At 39.5% G+C, this 26,902-nt stretch overlaps 1 protein-coding gene across 1 annotated transcript in view; it reads left to right on the plus strand.

Annotated features, from left to right (window-relative positions):
• The window catches only part of Csrnp3 (cysteine and serine rich nuclear protein 3), a 93,213-nt gene that overhangs the window by 51,738 nt on the left and 14,573 nt on the right, over nucleotides 1-26,902 (plus strand). The window contains exon 3 of the mRNA XM_052182599.1: nucleotides 20,223-20,482. Coding sequence (XP_052038559.1) covers nucleotides 20,223-20,482 — 260 coding nt within the window. The remainder of the gene's footprint in view (nucleotides 1-20,222; nucleotides 20,483-26,902) is intronic.

The raw sequence follows: 26,902 nt of genomic DNA on the forward strand, positions 1-26,902 counted from the left end.
ATCCGTGTGAAAATGGATTCTCACATAGGACCTTGCAAAGAAACAAATTATAAAATCAACCCCATGTTTATCGTCAGCAGATAGAAACTGTAAAAATGGCACGCATAATATTTATAGATGGGATACTGTTGCATGCATATATGAACACAGAAGAAAAAATACTTTTCCATCCATTGCAGAATTTCATCTTCCTGCATTTGTTTTTACTTCTGAGTAGATGGTTACATGTTAATTGACTCGTTAGCTAAGAAGTCTTGTGAGTCTTTTTAAGTGCTAGAACGCAGCAGAGTTTGGGGTTCTGACTGTTGGCTTGAGGTGGCCGTTATGGGAGGAAAGCAGTTGAACTGCTCTCCCGAACACCACTGTGGCCTCAATGCTGAATCAGGCTAGGTTTTACTTGAGGTTAATTTCTGTTCAATTGTTTTAAGCACCATCTCAGATATGATAGCACTAAGAGCAGGCAAGGCAGAGAGCTGTGATTCTGGGATGATTCGACAAGGCCTTGGTAGGGACTTAAAAAAATATGTATCTGAATTTAAAGGAACACCCTTAAATCCCGAATAAGAAGAACAAACTTTAAAAACCTAGGGTCCTGATTATGGTGACTTGGTATCACAGAATGAAATAAAAACAGGGCCAAAACCAAGGTCCTGGTCATTACGGAGCTGCAGGTCATTACGGAGCTATGTGGAGGAAACACTGTGGCCCAGTAAATGTGAGTTCAGACCTGGCACAGAGGAGCGGGTCACTGTTTACCTGGCCGCTGCCAACAGACTAGAGCCAGCAATGAACTCCAGGTTCATTCTCTTGGCTCAGAATTAGGTGAGATTAGTGCTCACAAGTGGCTGGGACTGGGGCAGGAAGGGAATGACACATTCATAACTGTTATTAAGTGGTTTCTGTTCTTGAGAATGGCTGATAGATTCCATTCACAAGTGCTAGTGCTTACGCTTAATGGGACTTTGGAAATATAAAGCATATGGCTGTAAGTGCTTGGGTATCTGGTGACTCATTTAGAGTACTGCCCTTGCATAAGTGTGTTACACTGAATTTTATTGTTTTAAACTCAGAAAACTATGGGAGTCTTTATTAATGTACAAAATAGAGAGAAGGCAGTCTTGGTAAAACTGCAGTTCGTGATAGTTACTGCTTAAGAGATAGAAAGTTGGGACAGCACATGGAACAGATTGTTTTGAGAGTGGAACTTTCATCACTCCGAGACAAGCAATATTAGCATTGTAACATGTTGTCTTTGAATTTTAAAATCTCATTATTATATAATTGTTATGTATTATTCAGTACCTTCCCTCATATGCCCTTTATTTTGACTGAACACGAGAGCAGACTCTTTTAATATTGTTGAAGCATCTGTAAAGTCTTACAGTTTTCTAGACTCAAAAATATCTCCATATAGAAAAACAGATAAATATATATACACACATATTTCTGTAGTGGCAATTATGAGATGGATTTTAATTTTGCCATCATTGGGCACAACTGAATAATGAACATATTTTCATATAAGCTGTAAATTTTTCTGAATGTATTCTTGTTATCAGTACGGTACCTAGATTTAAAACTATTTCTTCAAAGCAGCTGAAAAGTTCCTAAGGTTTATGGCATAATTTGAGAAAATGTTTCAGATAGTGTCAATAATTAATATATTGATTAGTAATATGTCCAAAGACTCCTTTCTGTTTATGCCAAATCTGATGATATATGTATATTATTTTCTGGTTATATGGGAGAAAGTTATCTCTTGTTATTTTTGATTCTTATTTCATAATCATCCTGTCTCAGCCTCTCAAATGGTGAAATTTGAGTTATCCAAGTGTGATTTCTTAGTAAATTTAATTTCTAATGAAGTTCAGCAGCAACTTATAGATATGTTACGCTCTTGTATACTCCTAACCAGCTTTCTCTTCATGAATTTTGCTCATCTGTACACATTAGGAAAAATATCTGATATACAGAATAAAAGTAGTCTGTGGATTAGTTATTTTTCTGTTTCTGTGACAAAAATACTGTAAGCAAGGCCACTTGAGAAAGGGTAATTTTGACATATAGTGCCAGAAAGATGAGAGCCCATCATGCGTGAAACATGAGAGTAAGAAGTGGAAAGCTAGCATCTCAACCTGAGTGCAGAACAGAAGAGATCAAGAGGAAATGGCTCAAGGCTCTAATCTCAAAGCACGCCTCCACTGACAGACCTTCTGCAAGAAGGCCAGACCTCCTAACCTTCCTAAACAGTGCCACCAACTGTGAAGCGAGTGCAAACGTGACAGCCAGTGCAGGCCATGTCTCATTCAAACCACCACAGTCACCATTCCTCATTCAAGGTTCCATAAACTCTCAGTGAACAATGAGTTATTGAATGCTGAGATATTTCTCCCATGGAATCTATAGAATTCTAGCCTTTGGCCTATGGAATGAGCCTCTGGTCCTAAGACTTTCATCCATCAATCATTTTGTTTCTATGTCTTGATTATATGGACATTGTTGATTAATCAACACCTGGATGAAAAGCAAACTCTGCCTGTTATATTCTTCATAAGGGACCTCTGTATTTAAGAATACAAGACAAAATTAGCACTATATTAGAGGAGCTTTTTTAAAAATATATTTAAAATAGCAGTTACTAACAAAAACCCATAAAGATGATTCAGCTAGAAAGATGGACCTACTTTTGGTTCCAACACCTACATGGAGGAGGCTCACAACTATCTATAACTCCACTTTAGGGAGATCTGATGTCCTCTTCTGGCAGATGAATGTACCAAGCATGCACATAATGCCCAGACAGATATGTAGGCAAAACATTCATACTCATAAAATAAAAATAATTACATCTCTGCTAAGTGTGGTGTATGTGTTTAATCTCAGAAGTCAGAAGGCAGGTGTATGTGAGTTTAAGGACAGCTCAGGATGCAATGAGTTCCAGGTCAGAAAAGGCAAATGTCTCAAACAATGAAATCAAAGCCCCAAGGGTGCAAGGAAGGTGGCACTAAACATTCAGCATAAAGGGCAGGATTCTGAGTAGGAGAGCTAGCACATGTGCACCTATGATAAACAGATTCATTGTCTTCATGATCAATGATGTGGCCACAGAATGAATGGGGATATATACAGGTAAGTATAGACATGTATGTATGTATGTATGTATGTATGTATGTATGGATGGGTGGATGGGTGGGAGGATGGTGGATGATGGATGGGTAGATGAATAGAAAGATGAATAGATGGATGGTGGATGGGTCAGTGGATGAATGATGGATGGATGCTTGGATGAATGGATGGATGATGAATGGGTAGATAGATGGATGTAAAGATGAATAGATGAATGGATGGATGGTGGATGGATGGATAGATGGATGGATAGATGGATGGAAAGATAAATATATGGATGATGGATGGATGGGTAGATCGATAAACAAATAGGTAAACACATGGATGGATGAATGTCAGCCTAGTCATTCTCAAAGGAATAAATCAAAAGAGAAGAGTCCTATAGATCCTATAATTTTAAATTATTAAGCAAGAGTCACCGCAGTCTGGTACCTAAGAAGAAGCAGCAGACAGAGAAAAGGGAGGGCATTGCTGAAGCTGGGTGATGCTGAATCCAAGTCTTACTTGCCTAGTGTGACTCTAGATGAGAACCATACTAGTTCCATTTCCTTCTCCACAAAGACATTGAAATAGCTTCCTTAGACTAAATGTCTCTCGCCTTTTGTCTACTATTCATGGATACATCCTGAGAGCACAGCGTATGTTTGTCATTTGTTCTAGTGTCTCTCTTCTCCCTCTTTCCCTTCCCCTCCCTCTTCTGTCCTCCCCCTCCTTCCTTCCCTTTTAACATTTTGAAATGTACCGACTCAGACTTAAAAAAATAAATTAAAATCCTCCAATAAATGGGCAAGATAAGGGGCCAGCTGGAATGATAGTCCTCAAACACCATTGCAAGGATTTAGGTGCGTTTTTTGTCCACTAAGAGGTAGATAATGCCTGCACAGTGCCTGCCTTAAAATATGGGTAGTTCAGCAGATGTATGCATCTTTGTAACTGTCCCTGCAGTTACACTGCAGTTACCTGAAAGATTCTACACATCTGCTTTACATAGAATTTAAATTTTTTTCTTCTTTGATGATTTTACATAGTGGTCTCTCTATTCATGATTTGACCTTTACAGTTTCAATTACCTAAGTTTAAGAAAGGTCCAAAAACACTAAATAGGAAATTCCAAAATTAAGATTCATAAGTTTTAAATTGTACATCATTCTCCAAAGTGCGATAATCTCTCGCTATCCTTCTGGCCTGCCTGGGGCATTAATTATCCATTTTCCCCCAGTGTGTCAATGCTGTATATGCACCTGCTAGTCAGTAACTTAGTAACTATCTTGGTCATCAGTTTGCCTGTCATGTATTACAGAATATTCATTCCTGTAATCCCTAGAGAACTGAAGCAGGGGAGACGTGGTGTCACAAAACATAGAAGGACAGATTGACTTTGTTACCACATGGCAAGGCTGAAGGGTACACGGAAGGTTCAGTATTGAACCTTCAAGTTGACTAGATTTTCATCATCTCTGAAACACACCTGTGACGGTGTTTCCAGCAAGGGTTAAATGAGGAGGGAAGACCTGACTTAAATATAGTCAGCTCCATTGATGGCTGTGGTCTTACTACGGAATGCGGTGCAGCTTGGCTGAGTATCTGAGTCCCTGCTTTCTGTTCCTTAAATACTGTGGACATGAGGGTCCCAGCCAGATGCATGCTCCCACCAATACAACTGCTCTGAGTTCTCCATCACGAATGAGTGAACCCTCTTAAACCACGAGCCCAAATGGATGCTTCTCCCCTGAAGTTGCTCCTCTTGGGTATTCGACCACAGTAATTCAGACAAGTGATCTCACTGATTGGTTGAGCACCTAATCCATTCCCAGGGGATAAAAAGGCACACAGTAATTGTCACACCTACCAGTTACTCAGTCCCCAGTATGTTTTGTACAAAAGCATGAAAAGAAATGTGTTTAAATTCCAGACTAGTACATGTTTTAAAAGTACTAAATACAGGATTGGGACCATCAACACCACATCATAAAAGGAAGGCAGAAACTGTTGGGACCCCAACCCCAAGATTTATATGTAGTCAAGGGTTAACAGAGGAAGTTGAGACATTTTCTGCAGTAGTGTGGGTACTGATGAAGTACCTATGCTGTCATAAGCAACCCTAGGGAAATTCATTGGTTAAAAAAAGAAAGTAAGAAATGGAAGGAGGTGGGGAGCTGCAGAGAGAGGAAGGGATGAGTGGGAGGGGAAAAGCAAAGATAATAAGGGTGAATATTTATCACATGCCTATATGCGTAAAAACATCATAATGAAATCCATTACTATACACCAAAAGAAGCCATTAAAAAGAAAAATACCAAACAAAGCATTTTAATTGAAAATCCTTATCTTGTGGGGCTAGTTCCTACCAGTACATAATTAACATATTGACTGTTCAGTGTTAGGAATGCTACTGCCTCAAATTATAGGAACAATTTACAAATTTCTTTGTTGTTATTTAAAAGATACTTGCATAGTATTTACTATGTCCCAAACCCTGTCCAGTGTTTTACAAATATTACTTTATTCCTTGTAACAGCATTATATGGTATTATTAAAACCATGAGGGTCTGATTAAGTAATGTGCCCAACACCATACAGTAAAGAAATGTCATCTTTACCTAGGACCCATGAGCTAAACGATTTGGTTCTAGAGTTCATGTCTATAACCACTCCTTCCTTGTAAAAGGCCTTGTAGTCCCCAGGAAAGGAAAAGCGTGAAACACCTGAGCTATGGTCACAGTGAACTGTTTCTGACCCAGAGTTTGAGTCATTAGGGTTTAATGTAGCTCAGGCTGTGGGCTGACAGTTCAGCCGAGGCTCACAATGACTTTCTATAGTGCTGGTCCTGACAGCCTCTAAGAACCAAGCAACATGCGTCACCTACTGTTTTCTTAATTACTTAGTGTGATTATCATTCCATAGTTTCAGAGCAGGTGCAGGGAGGGGCACATATTCATGGGGTATGAGCAAAAGGATGGCACGTTAGACCACTGCAGAATCAAGACACACAAAACTGAAACCAACAGCTTCTGCAAGAGACTGGTGGGGCCTTTACATAAACAGGGAGACACTGGTACTGACTGACTTGGTGAGTCACTTCATCTTACTGAACCTCAGTTTTCTTTAGGAAGTTGTTATCATCCTGTCTTTCCTGTTTACACCATGATCATGTTGCCGAAACTTGAGCGGGTTAATCCTTACAAAGTGTGAGGAGTTGACTTTGGTCTGTGGCAAGCACCCAAAGAAAACATTACTGGTACAACACGTGAGCTCATGCCAGTGTTTCTTGCACCCAGTGTTACCTCCTCTGACTCCATGCCTCTCATTAAAATGCCTGGTCATCAAATGTTGTCTTGATACAATGTATACTGCTGGAATGGGATAAGCCATTGATGCTGTGCATTGTTTCCAAGAATCCCTGAGTCACCCCGGGCACCCTGGATTATCATCACTCAAGACATTCCCTCATGGTAGAGTTCTTTAGCTCCAAGAATCTAGCAGCCGTTCTCAGTCCTGCATCTTACTAAACACAAAGAGGTAACTTCTTTTGAATAAAATATAGTTAAATGCCTCACCTCTAGGAACAGTAATCAGCCTTTAATTCCGTCAGCATTACTCACATTTTTAAAAAGAAAGAAAGAAACAAAGAAATGAAGAAACAGAGAAAGAGATGCTTATTGTCTTTATGGAGACTCTTAAAACAAAAACCCAAGCAAAGTCCATGACCCAAGCCAGTCCACCTTATATTCATTTTATTTCTCTCTTTTTTTCTTTTGCCCAAATCTCAAGTCCAGCTGGCCAATGGCGCCTGAATGGGACTCAGCTGGGAGTTAGAGATGAAAATGTGGCTCCTATAAATCACTGTTAATGGAATTTAGACCCTGCTCCTAAGAGGGAGCCTGGAGGAACCAACAAGCAAACAGACTACTGAGACCAAGTTAGAAGTTCTGCTGTGTCAAATGATCAAAGAAGAATGGAATTTGTTTAGAAGTGATGCTCGTGAAGGATACAGAGGCTGAATCTGCTTTATGAAATGTGACCCTCATTATTCTACCCACTCTCTTGCTTCTGTTCCAAGAAACATAAACTCCTAATATGTAGAAGGACAGAAAAAGAAAAGATTGACTCTCTCTGCCCCCTTTTCTTTTTTTATATACAGTCAAAGCCTGAAGTTGAGTTTAACTTTGGAAAACCATTTATTCTTCTGACAGATACTCTATATGGCAGTAGATGGGAAAGTTCTTCTAGATACTCTGAGGTGGCTCCTGTGCAGCAAGTCATGCCTAGCAAGTGGCCTACTTACCTCATAGATGAGCCAGCAATGCTGTGGGTAATTCAGCTCCTTGGAGCTGCAAAAGCCATTGCAGTGATCTTCACACTGATCCTTTTCCTTGGCGAGATGCTTGTGAAGCAAAACATCTGGGCACCTTTTAAAGTTCTACAGGGGAAACTGCATTTCACCAACTTAAAAACACTTCATTATGTATTCTTTGGGAGAGTCTTTAGTTGGTAGATGCTCCACAAGGAAGATTGTTTCCTTAGGTCCTCGGAATACAGTTTGTACATCACATATTGCCTGCTGAGTACTTATGGTTTGTGCTTCCGTAACTGTGTCGCAGGACTCAGCAGTTAACAAGAGAGAAAGGGGCGTTAATAATATTGCAGTCAACATATGTGTTTTGTTTTCAAATGATGGTAGCTTGGAATGTTCCAACAGAGATTTGAATTAAGCAGGAAAATACAGTTTGAGGAAAGTTTCATTCCTTCTTAGTTTTCTAGGAAGTTTAAAAATGATGATGTATCTTTTTGAGAATATGAATAAATTGTTAAGGAAGTTTATTTAAATTTGCTCTGTGAGATATGAATGACTTGCAAGAAAAAAAAGACAGTGAAATTAAAGAGTGAGATTTCACAGGAATTTCAGCTTATTCTACCATCTATTAATGTGATCTTCTATTATAAAATAATTACAAAAATTGTAATAGCATTACTTGAATCAACAAATATGCATTAAATACTTCCGGAATCCAAATGCTATTTCAAATGTTTGGGATATCAGAATGGATAAAATAATTAAAATATTGATGGAACATACATTTTCATTTTTAAAGTTTTGTTTCTTAATGTCATTGAGTGTCTTGCTGGCATATGTGATTGTGTATTTGTGTGTGTATGTGTGTGCGTGTGTGTGTCTGTGTGTGTCTGTGTGTGTCTGTGTGTGTCTGTGTGTGTGTGCAATGCATATATGCCTAGTAGTACGTAAAGACACCAAGTGACGGCTTTGGGTCCCTGCAGCTGGAGTTATACTTGTTAGCTGCCCTGTGGGGAAAATCAAACTCACATCTTCTACAGGAGCAGGCAGTGTTCCTCGGACAAGTAAGCCACAGGTTTCTCGCACCTTTACATGTCTTTCTAAAGAAAAAAATAAATCTACTTCCCTAACCTCTTTGAATTTTCTACATCATATTTGTCCCAGGCATGAGACTACACCTTCCTCTAAAAATAGAACAGGCTTGCTCATTGCTTGCTATACCAGTTACCAAACTTGCTGTACCTTTGGTGCAGTTCAAAGGTATTGTGTGTCTAGAATCTATTTGGCCCCCTGCACATTGCTCAGAAACTTCTGGTGCCACAGGGGAGGTGGGGTAAGAGGAGCAGGAACCAGGGCGCTCCTGCGACGCACCACATTGTTCTGGGACCAGGAGTCTTGTCTTTGATCTCCCGTCCTTTAAATATTAATAGGATATATTAATAGGATAACTTGTTTATGATGATGTTGGGCATTGAACCCAGGGCTTCAGGAATGCTAAAGAAAGCACTCTGCCCCAGTAATATTGTCGAGTCTTAGACAATGTTTTAGTTGTAGGATTAAGTCAGTCCCCAAAATTAAAAAAACAAAAACAAAAACAAAAAACAAAACAAAAAAACAAAACCCTGCCCTTAACTTACATTCATGATTACGCTGTTTCAATTGGATAATACTTTCAAACTACTTCTTGCATGTTTAGCTTTTGTCTCAAAAATATGTCTCAGAAAATATATGTCTTAGAACATGTCTGTATCTCCTAAAATTTCATCAGGCATCAACATATTTGAAGCAGCATAAATTTTTTTCAACATGACAGTCTCTGCTCTACAATGCAGATGACAATTTAAATAACCAAGAGGCAAAAAAAAAAATCATTTCAAAAACCTGTCACTAATGGACTGCTGAAGGCAGGAATGTCAGTCATGTCTTTGCTGGAGGTCAATACCAATTAGTGATCTGCTATCTGCGGGGTTTTTCTTTCAAAATCATTTCCATTCAAGTAACTCTCATGCTACCAGCTGCTTGCTTCAGAGAGATGGACTTGCAAGCTCATTATTGTTAGGCTGTTTAGAGCCAAGTTGATTTTGTTATGTTAGATCTTCTGATGTGTAAAGTATAGTATATTTCAAATGGTTTGTTAACGTAAAGTTATGTGCGCCTGGAGCCAGGAGGACAGTGTGTCCTCTGTTCAATACATGTGTTTTCCCTTTGACAAGTGGTGCTGTAAAATAGATAAACTGGCTAGAGATTAATGAGGGAAGAAGGCATTGGATCACGAGGATTCCCGTTATACATAATGAATCTCATTTTGTTGGAATGCAATGCAAAGAGGTTTAGACTCTACACCCCTTGTAGTGGGCCTTGATCGTCCTAATGCTGTGACCTTTTAATATTTATCAGGTTTTGGTAACCCCCCCACCACCATAAAATTATTTTAGCTGCTACTTCATAACTATACTTTTGTTACCATTATGAATCATAATGTAAATATTTTTGGAGACGGGGTTTGCCTAGGGCGTCATGACCCACAGGTTGAGAACTGCTGGTCTAGAGATTTGGATGTTGGTGATTTTGCCTAGTGTGCAATCATCTGTAATTTAGTTTAGAAGTTGTGCTTAGCAGGTACACCCCCTTTCATGGCACCTGGCTGTTCCTCAGAGGTTCTGCACTGACTGCAGTGGTCCCCACCTCCCTACGTCCTTACCCAATAATGAGCAAAGGAGACCTGTGTTTTGTTTTGTTTGGGTTTTTTTTTTTTTTTAATTATAAGGCTAGGTGTGTTGTTTCTGTGGTCAGGACACTTGAGCTGTGTTGCATCTCTTATGTAGATATTGAATGGTATTTCTGTGCCATACTTGGCGCTCAACAATTCTCCAATTCCCACTCTTAAAGGAGTAGACACATACTTAATCTGTGTGCTTGTATGTCAAAACATCGTGCCTGGAGTTGCAGAACTTTATTTCTCCCAGATCTAGTAACTGGGATGTTGGCATAACATGAGCAGAGATGGTGTCCAGTGAAGGTCCTATAGATAGGACCCTCTTGCTGTGTCTTCACATTGTACAAGAGGGAAGAGTCCTTTCCGTAAGAGCGCTAATCTTTAAGGAGATTTCCAACCCCCCTCCCGCTCCCCCAACACATATTAGCTGACCTAGCAAAGACCATCCTACACTGTTCAGCCACTTGCTGCTGTGAAAATCCCTAAGAGCAGCAAGTCTTGGGGTTGGGGTTGGTGGAGGTGTGCATCATAACCCACAGTTTGGGACTGCAGTCCATCACAGAGGCTAAGGAGTGGTGGCAGGTGACTCCACATTGGCAGGAGTGTGAAGCTGAGTTCCTCACACCTTGGTGGAATGCTTAGCTGAGGGAAGAACAACCTGGGACCCCGGGTATCAAATTCAAAGCCTACACCTAGTCCCTGACAGTCTCCAACTTGTTCTCCTACGTGTTCGACAATACATCTAAGCAGCATTTCCATCTGGGGATAGGTGTTCGAACATCTGAGTTCCCTGGGCGTCTCCTATTCACACCACAGCTTTACAGAATGACATCGCTTTAGATGTTAGGCTTTCAACAAGTAAACATCCAACCCTAATAGACACTGGGGATTATGAACCTCAAGCTCAGTAACACGTGCACATGCACGCACATGCACACCTGGGCACACATACATGCACTTATTTATTTATAAAAAATTCACAGCTCAAAGTTATATATTTGGATGTTCGAAGTCCTCCCAGCTCCCTCACTGCCAACCAAGAAACAGAAGGTAGCCCCAACATTCCCAGCTACCCCAGCTGCCCTGTATTCTGGCCTTTAACCTTGCCGCTTCTCATCTTTCAAAATTTTTTGACATATGCAGCCAATAAAATATGGCTGATTAGTGTCCTATTATTTTTTTAAAATGATTTACATCTTAATTTGGAATACATGTAAGAAGGGCTTTTTTTTTTTAAGTCTGATGATATTTGTCTTTTTTTTTAAATCCCATTTTCACATTTTATCATTCCTGACAGAATTCAAAGCTCAAGGGCCTGGCCTATGATTCAGTCTAGCTCTGCAGAATAAATTCCAAGTGATCTCAGAAGAATTTTTGTTGTTGTTGTTGATTATTGAGGAGCTTTGTTCTGCTGTGTTTCTTTGTTTTTAAGCACTATTCAGACCTGGATTATTATGATGTATTGGTTTTGACAGGGCTACAATGTTGCATGGAATAGATGAAATACTGCTCAGGAAGTCATGGAGCAGGTGGGAAATGCCATTTAATCCTTCTAACCTGAGCAGCTCATGGCGGTATTGGAAAGAATGTAAAACACAGTAAACTAGGTTAGGGGAGCCGAGGAACAGCCAATGTCTCCTCCGTTCATTGTGAGAATGCCCCATGCAGCTTTCTTTTACACTGAGCTAGTCCATGCCCCCCAAATATTTCTCCAGTGGTTGTAATGAATTGCATTGCCCCTTGGTTGTATGAGCGCCCGGTGTTCTGCTGAGGAGACATATGGTTCCCATTTATTTTAATGTGTCTTTGACATCAGGAGAATTGCTGAGACAGCAGAGGGAAGTGCTTACACCTTGGACCGCAGCCAGAGCTGTGATTATTTACGTGTAGTAAGGACCACCTTTTCCCAGTAAGAAACGACGTGGTCTCGAGGTTATGCATGTTGAGGTTCTAATGAAGCTAGAGCCATGGGTTTATGCGTTTTGACAACTGTTCCTTTAGCGGTGGTGAAATGTGTTTCTTGAGCACGAAGTTTCAGTGTTTAATTGCACATGTGAAGAGATTAAGGAAACCAGCTGGGGAAGAGCTAGGACTTATTTTCTCACTGATGATAAAGGAACAGCATCACCAAGATACTGCCGTGCACATGCAATATTTTCCATCTGTGATTTAGGCTTCTCACAAAGGTAATTATGTCTCATAATATGTCTGTGTGATACAATTCATATAATATATCATAGTGACTATTAGAATTCAGATTTCTATTATTGGACCTTTTATTATTTTGCAGATATTAGGAAAGCATTTTCACATTAATTAATTAATTAGTTGGTTAGTTAGTTAATTTAGTGCTACTTGCTTACAATGAGGACAAAGTCTTCAGTAACATTTGTTCCATATGTAATTGTTAACATCACTCTGAGAAGATAACAACTATTCCCTAGAAATTTGTTATATTTTGTCAGTAAATAAAGATAGTGGGGGAAAAAACTAATAGCATTGTAAAGATTCTGTAAAATGGTTCTCCATGGAGATAAAGTCACATGGCTACTTGAATAAATGAAGCAGAAAGAATAAATTCCCAACCTCTGTTCATGCTTTGGGTGTTGCTGAGCCGAATGGCATACCTCGATTTGGCTAGTTACATTAATAGTATCTTGTTCCTCAAATATTTTGCTTGCATATTTTAATGCAATGTCCTAAGGTGATTTATAATACAAAGGTAAAACTGAAGCAGAAGGAAGACTGTAGGTCAGGTTGAAGAAGTAGCGAGCTAAGACTCATGATGCAAGGGAGTAGAGGCAGGTAGATGACTTGGTGCAAATGGAAAGGCATATAACTACGTGGGAATGGGAGGCAGAACACGTCCCTTAGTGGTACAATGTAAACTTGTTTGACTTTCATAATTTTGGTCTTTGGTACCAATGACATTTTAATGATAGAGCATCCAGCAGTCACATTACACCCTCAAGGGAGATCGAAATTATGTAAAAGGGCCTGCCCAAGGCAGACTAATTATGTATGAAAATGATATATAAAAAGATAGAAAAGAGTAGAGATTTTACTCTTTTATTTCAACTTTATAACCTTAAAGCGCATATTTTGTTTTATTTTTTTTCCTGTCAAGGATGATCAAAACAGACCCCACTTTTACAATGATTCACAACACTCATGAAATAAAATTAATAAAAGAAAATAGCTACTTAGATGTCATCGCCTCTTGTGGGTTAATCATTTTAATTGTGTGTGCCATGGAGGCTAGAAGGTCAACTTGACACTGACTGTCACCTGCAGCGTTCGGAGTTCACATCAGAATCTGGAGCAAAAAGCTGTATTTTGTACCAAGCCAAGACTATCAATAGACGACTGATCTGTTGCACTAACAGATATAAAAGGAAATGCAGTTTGCAGAGTGCTCAACACCCTGGGCTGTGCCTGTCAGGAGAGACAGAGGAGAGCTGGTCCCTCAATGCAGATCTCCTGCCAGCTCCCGCGGATGGAGCTGACAGATTGAATGGATGAGGACGTGACATGCATGTTCATGATCTTAAACAAAGCTTTTGTCGGGCAGCCTCAAGGGTCAGCTTTCCATATAATCTCTGTTTCTGCCGCTCTTGGATTTTGCATGTATATGCAGTATCTTTGGCTGCCTTAAAGGGCGCTTGTCTTTTTCACATGGTCTTCTGTGAGAGGGGTGTTTTTATACTTTACATAAACCAGACAAAAGAGTCTTGTCGTAAATGATTTAACTTAGAAGCCACAGTTCAGCAACTTCTTCCACCTGCAAGTCTCAAGGGTCACCCAATTGTGAATATTTTTAACTTAGTATTTAAAACAGGATGGGAGACAAACCTGCTTTTTGGCCTAGACCCATGTATGAATTATAAACTTTGTCCCCTGGCTAACTTCAATCGGCATGCTAACTGCTTTTGGGGGTGGGGGTATGATTTTATATTTTGGGGTAGTCTAATCTGCTTGCTGACTTACTAGTACATAAGTTGGTAGGATGTCTTGAGATGCAATAAGTTGGTAGGATGTCTTGAGGAAGAATGTCACTGAGGGGTTTAGAGAGTTGCAGAGGATATAGCTGACTGGAAAAGCATTTGTCTAGCATATGTGAGGCCCTAGGTTCAATCCCCAGTACAGCAGAGAGAGGGGGCAGGGGGGGACATTGTCATTCACATTACACAGAAACGAATATATCAGTGAGGAACCGACTTGCATTTAAGATCACTTTTGAAGATGATTTTCGTATTAACAAGAGCCTTGTTTTAAGAAGCATTGCTTCTTTACTGATTCCATGCTTTAGTGATTCTAACACTTTTCACTGATTCGGCCATAGGTGGGTAAAAAAGGTCAACTTACTTCAAATACTTAAAGTAACTTGCATTTTGTTCCAAGTTCTAAAGAAAATGTTCTCAGTTGGTCTCTGCTTGCACGTCGCCTTTCACACAGCCAAGCCTCATGGTGCTGCCTCAGCCACACCAGCCCTTTGGAGTTTCTCTCGTGGAAAGGGACTACATACTCAAGTATGCCCTACATACTTGAGCTAAATAAATCTGAGAATATGCCTGGGGCCTGTATATTAGGAAAACTTCAAGTGTGACTCAGTAAACTAAAGGGGGCAGACAGAAGAAGGCGGCATTGCTTTTGACTGCAGTTATAAGCACTCTCAAGGGCATTAGTCTCTCTTCCATGGTAGACCAATTTTCATCCCGCCTTTGGAGTTAACACTGAGGCCATGTACGCGACATCCTGCCCAGGAGAAGCCCAGCCCTGACAGTCAAATCAGGCTGGAGAGAGAGAATATTTGATCATCAGACGTCTGCAGGTGCTATTTATAAAAACCAACATAGTCTTAACTTGACAGGACATTTCTCTCAGTATCTAATCTGTTAGTTTCTATGTAAAATGGTTTTTGGTGAAAATGGATCCAATTGAGTCTCACTTTGACATGGTAAGAAGCAATTTCCACACTAATTTTATCTGTGTTAATGTTGCTTCTACCAGATTTGCCCAAATTCTAAAGGTCTGACTTAAAAGTCCATGGGCAATTTCCTTTTGTGTATATCAAACATAGGAGATAAAGTCGTATTGTTGACTTTGTACCTAAAAGATATAATTAAATTTTCCCTTTGTTTAACATAAGACTGAAACGTGAGCTTTTTAACTTTCCTATATCAAATTTAATACCAAAATACACAGTTCCTTTTCCTGTTCCCACCACCAGCAAGACGTTTTTGATGGTTACCGCCATCGAATCGAAGAAGAGAGTCTGATGGTGGTGGCAACCTTGCCTTAGAAGCATTTGTTCTACATAGCTCTCTCCTGTAATGGAATCCGTAGTCCAGACCCTCATGTGGGCCACAGTGTGGGCTGTGTGTGTGCAAAGATCAACAATAAAAAATACACATGCTAGTGGTGTTCACAAATGGCTGATTATAAATCAAAACTGGTCAGGAAAAAGTAAAACTGACAAGTCAGGTAGAAACTTGAAGTCTTGAGGAAGTATTCCAGCCTGTAAGGACAGGTGGTTTTCATTTTTTTTAAAAGTAATGTTTTGATTATTTTTTTGAGAATTTCATACAATGATTCTATTCATTTTTTTGTCCCTAACTCCTTGCAGATCCTCCCATAACTCCCTACCCACCCACTTTGTGTTCTCCCTCTCACATGACTCAGGGAGTAGGACAAAACCAGTTGAAATTTCTTAGAGCCTAATTTGGCTCATTTCATTGATTGATTTACTAACTTTCATACACTGATTTGGTCATCTTCAGATGATGTGTATGTTCTACATATGGCTGTAGACAATAATTGTTTTCTTTCTTTCCTTCCCTCCTTCTCTCCCTTCTTTCTTCCTTCCTTCCTTCCTTTTTCCTTTCCTTCCTATCTTTCTTTATCCTCCCTTCTTTCTTCTCTCTCTCTCTCTCTCTCTCTCTCTCTCTCTCTCTCTCTCTCTCTCTCTCCAGTTTTCTTTATTTCTCTCTTTCAGCAGGATCTTAGTCTGGCCTGAAGCTTACAATGTAAACCAGGCTAGCCTTGTACTTCTGATCACCCTGCCTCCACCTCCTAAGTGCTAAGATGACAGGCACATGCCACAATGCCTAGTTTTTGTTTGTTTGATTGGTTCTTTCTTGTTTGTTTGTTTGTTTGTTTTTAGCTCCTGTTTTGTATGAGATCAGAAAAATGCAGACTATTTGCCTAATCAAGGCAACTGCTTCCTTTAAAACTTGGTGAATTGTAATCTAATTGTTAGGTTTGGGTTTACATTTTCAGTTCACAGTATTTATGAATGCTTCCTTTATCTAGCATGAGGTTATTTATTGATATCCTTTCTGTTATTTATTGATATCCTTTCCTTGGTGTTGCGAGTTCATCCATTTTCCAGCTTTGGGGGTTTTATTGTTTTGGCTTTGAGAAGAGTCTCTCACTCTGCCATATAGGCTTCTGGGAAGTAGAAGCTTCCCAAGAGCTGTCTTCTGGGAGATAGACGTGACACTGTTATGCTGAGATGCTTTTGTGTCAGGGTGGTAATTGTGGTTGAAAAAAATGCAATAAACTGAAACATGCTTCAAATTGGTGTGGAATGCGAAAACTGCCTTTTTTGAAAGTAGTATTAAAAGCCACATTCTCCAGTCTTTCTTTTCCTTGCACTTGACCTCACTGCAGAAAAGCTGACTCAGACTCTGAAGACAAACAGTTCATTCATTCTGTAGCAGGCATGAATGACTAGATAGGTATATCTAGGATGTTTAAGATCCCCTAAGGCAGACGTGCTAAATGAATCTAGCCTTTTCCCCAGATGTACATAACATAAATTCTCTGTGTCTCTGTGTCTCTGTGTCTCTGTGTCTCTCTGTGTCTCTGTCTCTCTCTCTCCCTCTCCCCCTCCCTCCCTCCCTCCTTCCCTCCCTCCCTCTTTCACAATGATTTCTTATAGTGAAGTTAGTTATAGTAAGCCTGGAGGCCCATGATGCCTCCTAATGGCCCATACCAGGGCTCTGATTTAATCACCAAAAGAGGACCCTTGATGTCTTCTAAAGTTCTAGAAACCCAGGGAATTATCCATTAGACTAAATTTAGAGTATTTCAATGTACTGACTTCATCAGCGTTTACAGCATTGTCTTTACAATGCTGTTTATAATATTAAAGCCATCACCAGCACACGTGTGCACCGGAATCCCTAGCGTACAGTAGGAAGCAATATTCGTGATGCGCTTTTACAGTGTGAGCTCTACTCAGGACACAGCTGAAAAGGGCCTGCCCTCTCCCTCCTGGTCAGCCTCAAAACTTCTGAAAACAGGGTAGTTAAATTAGCTTTGGGAAAGAAGTAATATAGTAGGTACATCCAAATGGATGAAAGTTGTTTAAAATAGAATACATTGTTAAAAAAATAATTTGTCCAGAGAGCCACGGGTTTTCTAAAAACATAAGCCATAATTTGTCATAGGTATTAATGATAATAATCCTAACTGAATATAGTAAACATTTCCCCTGGTCTCTACAATTATGGCTGTGAACGCTAGTGTCTTAAGGGTATTGCTTTAATGATAACCAGATTTAAAAAAAGGTGGAAGTTTCCCCCCTAAACTCTAGAGGGTCCTGCCTCACCTGACAATCAGACAGTGACAGAGGAGGGCTTCAGGTCTGTTGGCAGAAGTTTTCTTTTTCTGGGTGTTTCTTACATCTTGACACGGTCTTCTCAGGTTTGAAGTGATTTAAGCTCACAGGTACGAAGCAGAGCAGCATCTTTAAATCAAAGTTAAAAACTGTCTCAGATGCCAGGAGTCAAAGGTGTCTCCTTGTTAGTCACTTGTTAGGAGACGCGAATAAGTATTTAAATAATGTACATGTGTGAAAACAGTTCACTTTCCGCAAATCTCTTCTGAGGAGCTAAAATAATAGAGAAGATGGAAAGGGACTGGGGGGGGGGAGGGGGCTGGGAGGGGGGAGCTTGCCACCAGGCCTGCGGAAAGGGGTCCTAACCAGACACCCTCAACATTAATAAAAGGCATTTTTTTGTTTTTCTTTTTTCTTTTCTCTCTCTCTCTCTCTCTCTCTCTCTCTCTCTCTCTCTCTCTCTCTCTCTCTCTCTCTCAGAAAAGAGGGTGTGTAGGGAAGTTGAATTTTCACAATAATGTCATTCTCTTGCTGGAGTCTCTTCTTTCTGAGTACCAGTCAGGGAAGCATCATGGTCCAGGTTTTTCCACAGGTACAACCTATCTAGAAAGTGCTGGTACATCGTAGGCCCTCTATTGGTGTTCATTATATAATTAAGCCCATCCTACCAGCCTTCCTGTAAGTGTGCGCTGGTGTTACCTTGCTGTTCAAGGCCTTCTTCTTCACTATCTATTATTTATGGGCAGGCATGCTTTCCTGAAGCGTCCATACAAACTCACTATGAACAGAGGGGCTGAGATCCACACCAATCTCCTTTCTTATCAGTCTGGAGGCCTAGATGTTGGCTGGGTCATGGTCCATCTGTAGTTCATAGAGAAACATTCTTCCTCAAATACTTGTGGTGGCATCCTTGGCTGTTTGAACTCAGTGCCTGTCCACCTTCCTGAGGTATTCCTTCGTGTGTCTCTCCATATTATCTCCCCTCTTTCTGTGTCCAGATTTGACCTTTTTGTAAGGCCACCTATCCTGTTGGATTAAGGTGACTAATGATTTCATCTTAATCCGACTGTATCTGTAAGAATCCTAGTTCCAAACAAGTTATACTCTGAAGGACTTCAGCACATCTGAGTGTGTGAAGGACATAGGTGTCAGACCTGCAACAGGATGAATGTATTTCTTTCTTGAACAATGTCTTTCTTTTACCAGTCACAAGACAATTTACTATATGATGTAAAATTTGGAGGTTTTAGGTTTAAGTTTAATTTGGACACCAATTATATAAAACAAAGTCATTTGGACTCCCTAAAAGAGACTCAACCAGATAGCCCATCCTTTTGACCAGATTCAAGAGGTCCTGTAGATATCACATATAACTCTTTTGATCAGTCTTAGGTGTACACAAACTCTCCTCAGTGATCAGGCTATTCTTCCATCCCCACAACTAATAATAATGGTTCTATCATAAAAACATCAAACATTAATTAATGTGATTTGGAAATTCCATGGTGTAACCTCACTGTTGTACACAAAAACATGCATGTTTATTAATTAAAAATAATATGAGAAACCAGTCCTGAAATTTTCTATAGCACCTTTAGTTATCTTAATATTTGTAATTAATAGCACTGTCTATGTTACTTAAAGGGGAGAGATACTATTTTACCTAATGAGAGCTATGTTAGATTTAATTTGTTAAAGTATTTTTAGTAGTGCCAATAAGCTGTTTTTCATGGATGGATTTTTTTTTTATTATTTTGGGTTATTTTATCTTTTCAGAATTATGAGCAATGCATTTCTATTGACATAGGACAACTATACATATTCACAGAGCAAGCCAGTTCTCTTACTACGTATATTAATATAATGTGCAATTATCAGTTGACTAAAATTAGCATTTTCATAAACATTTGTCATTTCTTTGTCTTAGAACCTTTCAGTACCTCTCTTCTTATTCTTTTTAAAATATTAAAGAAGTTTTTATGCCCTATAGCCACTTTTCTGTGCTGGAGAATATTAGGACTTATTCCTTTAATTTATTTTGGTAGGGTTTTTTTTAAGCATATTCTTAAAAAGGATACCCAAGATATGAAGGGTGCCATGTTGTGACTTTTCTGATCATAGTATAATATTATTTGTATGAAACCCAGAAAACCAAAGCTTGGGGGATTCAAGAAAACGAGGAATAAGATTCTGCTGCTAATTCCAAAAATAATTGGCAAAACTCCAGAAGTTTCCTTCGAGAGCAATTACAAAAACATTTGTAATACACTTTACTATGCCTAGAAAAAAAATGTAAGAAAGGAAATTAAAAGGCCTTTTTGCCAACTCTGGGATTCAGTATTTTTCAAGCCTGCAAGGCTCCCAACATTCTGATCCGCCATAGACTCTGAATCCGGGGCATTCTTGGCCTCCTCTGGGAGCTGCTGCCCTGGGCTTCGCTGACCATCTTCTTTCTCTTTCAGCTTCCTCCATCCTCAAGAGGGAGAAACGGCTGAGGACGAAGAATGTGCACTTCAGTTGTGTCACTGTGTACTACTTCACCAGGAGGCAGGGCTTCACCAGTGTGCCCAGCCAGGGTGGCAGCACTCTGGGGATGTCCAGCCGTCACAACAGCGTGCGCCAGTACACCCTGGGAGAGTTTGCAAGAGAGCAGGAGAGGCTGCACCGGGAGATGCTGAGAGAACATCTCAGGGAGGAGAAGCTCAACTCTCTAAAACTAAAGGTGAAACATTTGTTCTCCTGTTGCAAAATCTCCTGTTCATCTGAGCCAACCGTTTCTATCTATGGGGTCCGACTCTACTTTCCATGACAGACAAGCTACCCTCGGATTTCTTTTCTCCTATTTCCGTTCCTGTCTTCCTTCTTTTTATAAAGTTGTACTCTTTCCATGGGACACTTATCTGATATTATTTATTCATCCATCCCACAAATATTTACTTTTGGATATTGCTACATCATACACCACCTGTATGAGTGTGCTTGGACTGGGGCTAGGAGGAAACAAGAAATAAATGTGTTTTCCTGTCTATGAGAGGTCACATTTTAGTAGGAGCAGAAAATATCAATCAAGCAGTCAAAGGAAATTGAATCAAAATTTCATTTGGGGCTATGAGGGAAAGTTGTAAGGTGTTATAAAAGTCTTTGATGGGAAACAGATGTGGTCAGGAAGTCAAGCAATACTCCTGGAAGAAGGGAGAAGATCTGAACAAGGGAGTAGGCACAGAGGGTGGGGGGAGGGGTTGGCTGGGCCTGAGGCAGGTGAGTTACATAGGAGACTGTGGAACTGCAATAAAGGATCTGTCCCTCTTTGTCCTCAGGGAATCAAAAGTTACCATAAGTCTTAAGCACAGGTTGGAGTTGTAATGTATTATGACAATCATGTAATCATGTGAGAATAGTATGAGGATGAAGAAGGCCATGTTAAGAGAGCATAGGTGTACAGTCAGACCTGTCGGTGAAGCAGCTATGAGAGCTAGCCAGGAGAGAGGAGAAGGGAGGGTAGATTGGACTCCACATAAGAGCGACAAAGACCCATTTGAGACAAGGACTTAGGAGCTCAGATAGGCAGGCCTGGGTGATGAGCTGGATTTACAGAGGGACAGTTGGAAACAGGGATCTGGCTTGCAGGTGGATGACTGTAGGTGACACATCCTTGCTTGTTCTCTAGGATGTGGAAAGATGAAGAGGTATAAAAAAGTTGTAGATAGATGGTGAGGTCTTCTCAGACATGAGTTGGAAGACATTTATGCTGTCAAGGAGTGTGGAGACAGTATCTAAGTTGGAAAAAACAAAATCCAGAAAATACCTTTTGCTGACTAGAAGTATGGATTTCTCACCTATTAATGTATTAGAACACCCTCCCATCAATATCTAATGACAAAGAAAACATTTTGGGAATAATCCCAACAAATCCAAGACTTAAGGTCCGGAAACACCCTAAGAATCTGTCACCAGCCCTTATCTTCAATTAATGAAAGCAGAGGTGTGGCGTATGCTTCAAAATATCGTCTATTTTATATCTTACTGTTTGTTTATATGATTGTTCTCCACTGTGTGAAAGGATGGCGAGTGAAATTGAGCTGTACACACCCTATTTGAGGATGTCACACTTCCTTTCCCAACTTGTTTGGCAAGTTTCATTGAAAGTCCCTTACTGTCAAAGTTTCTATTTTTCTTACTGATTTCCCAAGTACTTATTTTAGCAATGATTATTAAGATTGCTTCTGAATTCCAGCCTTTCCCTGACAAAGATGACATTATTCACCAAGTTCAAATATTACTGAATCAACGGTAGTGGCTGCTAATCAGATTTTTTTTTCTAAGCCTTTTGTACATGCGATTGAATTTAATCCTCATAAAGAGCCAATGGAATAAAAATCACTGGAACATAGCTGAGATAAAAGAATCACGTAGGCAGTGAAGAACTACCTCACCACCTAGAAAACTGATTGTTATGATTTGATCCTTCTTCTTACATTAATTGATTACCCCATATCGGAATTGGGAAGGACACGCTATCTTCTTCCAGGGTCTGGTGGTGTGTGCAATGGATTCTAACAACTGAGTGACTGTAAGTTCATCTGAGAACTAAAGGCTTACAATGTGATTGTATGTGCGACTCTTTAAAGGAATCACAGGTAGTCTTCCACACACAGGAAGTAAGCCACTTTCATGCTGTAGTCCTTCCTCTTTTCATCCTCTTTTCTAACCAGCAGAAGAGGAAAGGAAGGAATAAAAAAAGCACTGTTGGTGACTCATTAATAAAATTATGCTCAGGGGATAGGTAAGGATGATCAGTCACCTCAGCAGGTGACACCCAGGTGGGTACCTTTTCTGGGGGTTCCTTCTCATAGGAAAGAATGCAACCATCCCTTTTGTGAGGTCAATGAAATGCATTTGGTTATCATCTCCTCTTCCAAATGACCAGGAAGCTAAGAGTTAAGGGATTCTGCAGTGATCTGAGCTTACCTTCTCCTGACTTAGTACACATGTACTCAAAAACACATGTTCCATGAAGCTAACACCTCACAGCTGTGTGGACAGGTATTCTAAAATAGGGGGAAAGCCTGCACGTTATCACAGCAGTTCTTCTAGCATACACTTTCCATATTTTAAAGAAAAGTATCATGAATTATACTTGTCTAAGGTTATACAGATAACCTTGTGAGTTATACAGATATTAAGAAATTGTATAGATTCAGACACTTAGATTTGTAGAATAAATCCAGTTTTATTGGAGGACTTCAAGTGCATCGTGTTTGTTGGCACCTCGGATGTTTCACACATTGACTATAAATAAGTAATGGAGAAAACTAATTGAATAAAACACATGTTCCAAGAAGAAATAAGTAGCTTTAGGTTTCTAAATTACAGAGTACAGTTCCGTTTTTCCTGTCAAGCCCATTCAGATGTCACACACTTCATGGTAATCAATGTAGTCATCGTAATTCTGTCCTCCTTTGCAAATTAAATGCTTAGATTTAATAATCCACACCATACTCTCGAACAATTACATTGCCCTTTATTCCTATCTCTCTGGATCCTGGGGAATGCAGCCAGCAGCTGTTTGCAGGTTCCACGGAGGGTTGGTGTCCTAGTTGCCTCCAGTTTCACCCTAGAGGACTCTACTGCATTGTTCAGAGAAATTGAATGTAGCTTCTGCAGATGTGACTTGCTTTTCCTTGCCAGTGTTTCTACAATCTAAATCACCCTTTTCTTCCTGGGATCAAAGCTCTGTTCTTCACCTCTGGTTGCCATCTCTAGCTGCTCTCTGAGACTATGTTCTTGTCTGGGTTTCTTCATTGGATGATCATGAGTGGTGCTCCGTTACTAGCTCTTCTGTGCAAATTTAAGGCAGACGATGGCCAGCTTTTAATGTTGGGTCCTCTAAAAAGAATCTATCTAGATCGTTTTTACTCAAAATCTTGGATCTATGAGTAGTGTAGTTATTTAGAGACTTATGCATGCAATATTCCAATTATCCACTTCACCTCCAGCCCAGCTTGCTGCATCTCTTCAAAAGTCTTGGGTTAATTGTCCAGAGAAAGAAAGAACTTACATGTTCTCAGAAATGCAGGGGATCAGGCACTTGGGAGAGATGGATGAATTATCTCTCAAACCCACAGTTTTCAACATTTTTAGATGTGGTTTTAATTTTATTCCTTATGTCGCAATTCGTTTTTAGATCTGTCTAATCTTGTTGGTCATGGTATTGCTGAAAGCTAATTACTGTTCACAACTTCTGTGGTAGACTTTGTAGAGATGGCTCCAGAATATACTAAGTAGTAAAACTTCTAAAAATGCATCTTAGAGGCAAGCTTCAGCATCAACCAAATGGAAAACTTCACTGTGCCAAGTACCTGCCTTGTCTTATTCAGATTTATACAACCCAGATTTTGACAAGGACAAAGAAAATATACCTAACCAAAATGATGGAGGCCAACATAGTGAGTCTCTATCCTATGTATATAGAATGAACTTAAGAATGTGTTCTTTCAGATTATTGCAGTATTTTGGTTGGCAGGGAACAATTAAGCTTATGTAATCAAACTTACATTCTTGCTGTGCAAGAAATATTACTTTTATAATTTGGGAAAAATTATGCATAAATTCTCCTAATTTAATGTGGGGTGCACTCAGTGGTGTTGCTTATTGGAATGAATTGGTGTTTTCATGCTTCCCCATGAAGGGAATATTCAAGCTCCAGATTTTGTGAAACATTAACAATGATAACTGTGTTTTCTTAGTGTCAGTTGCTTAAGTATGTCCTGGCATGCTGTTGAATGCATCCTGCTGATTATTTGCCATTGAAAGAGGCAATATTGCTCTAATCCTCAAGGAGGATGAATTTTTAGAAAAGATAAATTTTACATGTTGATATTATTTTTGGTGACTTTTGTGGTGATATGGATTCCAAAGACATCTTCATGATTTCAGATGATTTACTTATCAAGCCAGAAGGCCTCATTATGTTGCATAACTTCTGAATAAAATGATTAAAATGGCTTTAATTTGCCATTTTATGTAAGGGTCATAGCTAATAAATTGAAGAGAGATAATATAAAATTGACTAAGTATCAAAGTGTTAGTGATGTTTTCCTTGAGTTTTCCAAAGACCTTTTAAACGAGGTCATCCTAGGAAGTCTTTCATTCAATACATGTCTTATACTCAGTAGCCTGGATTAACTCTGTCTGGCTACCCAGAATGCATGACTTTGTTAAAATAATTTGTTTTCTTAAAACAACTTTAATGGAGAGCTTCATCTTCCACAGAGAAACCTACTATGGTATCCCATACCTTTTATCCCAAATTGGCACGGTGGAACACAAAATATATTGATTATCGGAAGAACTCTAAGTGTTTAAAAGCAGTGCTTGTAGACAGGGCACATATCTGAACATAGTTTATGGTTTCTATCTATTTCTGTTCTGTACTGTTCAACATTCCCACTTCGTACTACTGAGTCTGCTGAGGGGTTTTGTTGCCCTGGATTCCCCACCTCAATACAATATTGTTCACTAATACCCACCTCGTGCTACTTGATCTAGTCCTACGGATGCACTGGTGCACAGATCTTCCCAGTGTACAGAAATGTTATTACATCGTCTGCTCTCAACTCAAGTATGTTCTGTCTGTAAGTGCACATGAAGATTACAATAGCTCTGGGATCTTGATCAGTGTGTTCCTAGTAAGTAAGTAGACCAAAGAAGGAAGTCAAAGAAAGCTAAGCAAGCAAGCAAACCTCAAGTTGTTTAAGCCAAATATGCTTCCTGATATAAATCAAAAAGCTTTCATATCTCCAGGTGCAGAGGTCTCTTTAATGCAAGATGTAAAGTTTGGTTGCATTTTAACAAACAATTGTGTTGTGCCTATCCAGGGCTTTATTTTAAAAATTGTTTTACAAGGCAGAGCTAAGTTTGAGAAATTCTGCCAAAGCAGTGATTCTTAGGAGGAATGGGGCAGTGGCTCATGCATCACCCCACCATGACCTTGACCAGGAATCCGTGCCAGTAAAGAGCCCGTCACTGATGGATATAAATGATGTTCATCTGCTTCCTGGACACACAGGCAGTGCAACAGAAGCCAAGTCACTATTTTCAAAGCTGTTTTCTTTCTTCAAGCACACTTGTTAATTTAGATACTATTGTTTCATATGAAGAATGCTTATGGAATCTTCTCAGAGCCTCAAAATGAGTTCTTAGGCTTATACAAGAACAACAAATTCTCAACACAACAGTATTGGGCTTTCCAGCTATGGCGTGTGGGTTGTGGGAACAGAGTCCAGCCGAGCTGAAGACCGGGCTTCTGCACCTCACGTTTAGCTTGTCTCTATCAAGACTCAGCATAGGGTTCACCTGAACAATGGCTAGTTTTCTCTCTCACAAACCCTGTCAGGAGTTTAGTATGCACGGCTTTCATTTATCCCCTTTATGGAGACCATCTGTTTAATCTTTTTTTTTTTAGAATATTGTTCCCCAGAATTAGCATTTTTTAAAAACAATTCATTCCCATTTTGATCGTCATTTAATTTCCTTCCCCACAACTCCTCACAGATGTTACAATGAGCAATCATAACTTACACTTTTTCATTATTGTGAAGCATGAGTCGTCTGGGCCTGGGGATTCTCACACGAAGCAGCCGAGAGCTCTTCCACGCTGCTACTGCCTCCCTTTGCTATAAATCCTTCCTGACATGACTGTTCTCTAATTTCTGTTTCGAAGATCATTTTCTTCTAAGACTCTATGAAATCAGAAAAACAAATAAGTAATGATGCTTTTATCTTAGTACCTTAGGACTTAGTACCACTTAGTACCTTAGTACTTAGTACCACTTAGTGCCTTAGTGCCTTCCCTTTACCCTTTACTTCCTTCTCCTCTTACTTCTACAGTATATGTGTATATCTATATCTATATATAATTATCTTACATACTTTTATAATATATATATTTATATAGTATAAATAATAAATACATAAATAAAATATGAATGTATTTATATCTAACATAAATGCATATGGTTATATATGAATATATAATATTACATGTTGATATATCATATATGCTAATATGTATTGGTATATTTACTACATTGCTTCATGTTTATTACATCCTTTTCCCCAGCAGACTTGGGAGTTCTTAGAA

Source organism: Apodemus sylvaticus, chromosome 5 (genome assembly GCF_947179515.1).
Source record: "Apodemus sylvaticus chromosome 5, mApoSyl1.1, whole genome shotgun sequence".
Classification (NCBI taxonomy): domain Eukaryota; kingdom Metazoa; phylum Chordata; class Mammalia; order Rodentia; family Muridae; genus Apodemus; species Apodemus sylvaticus.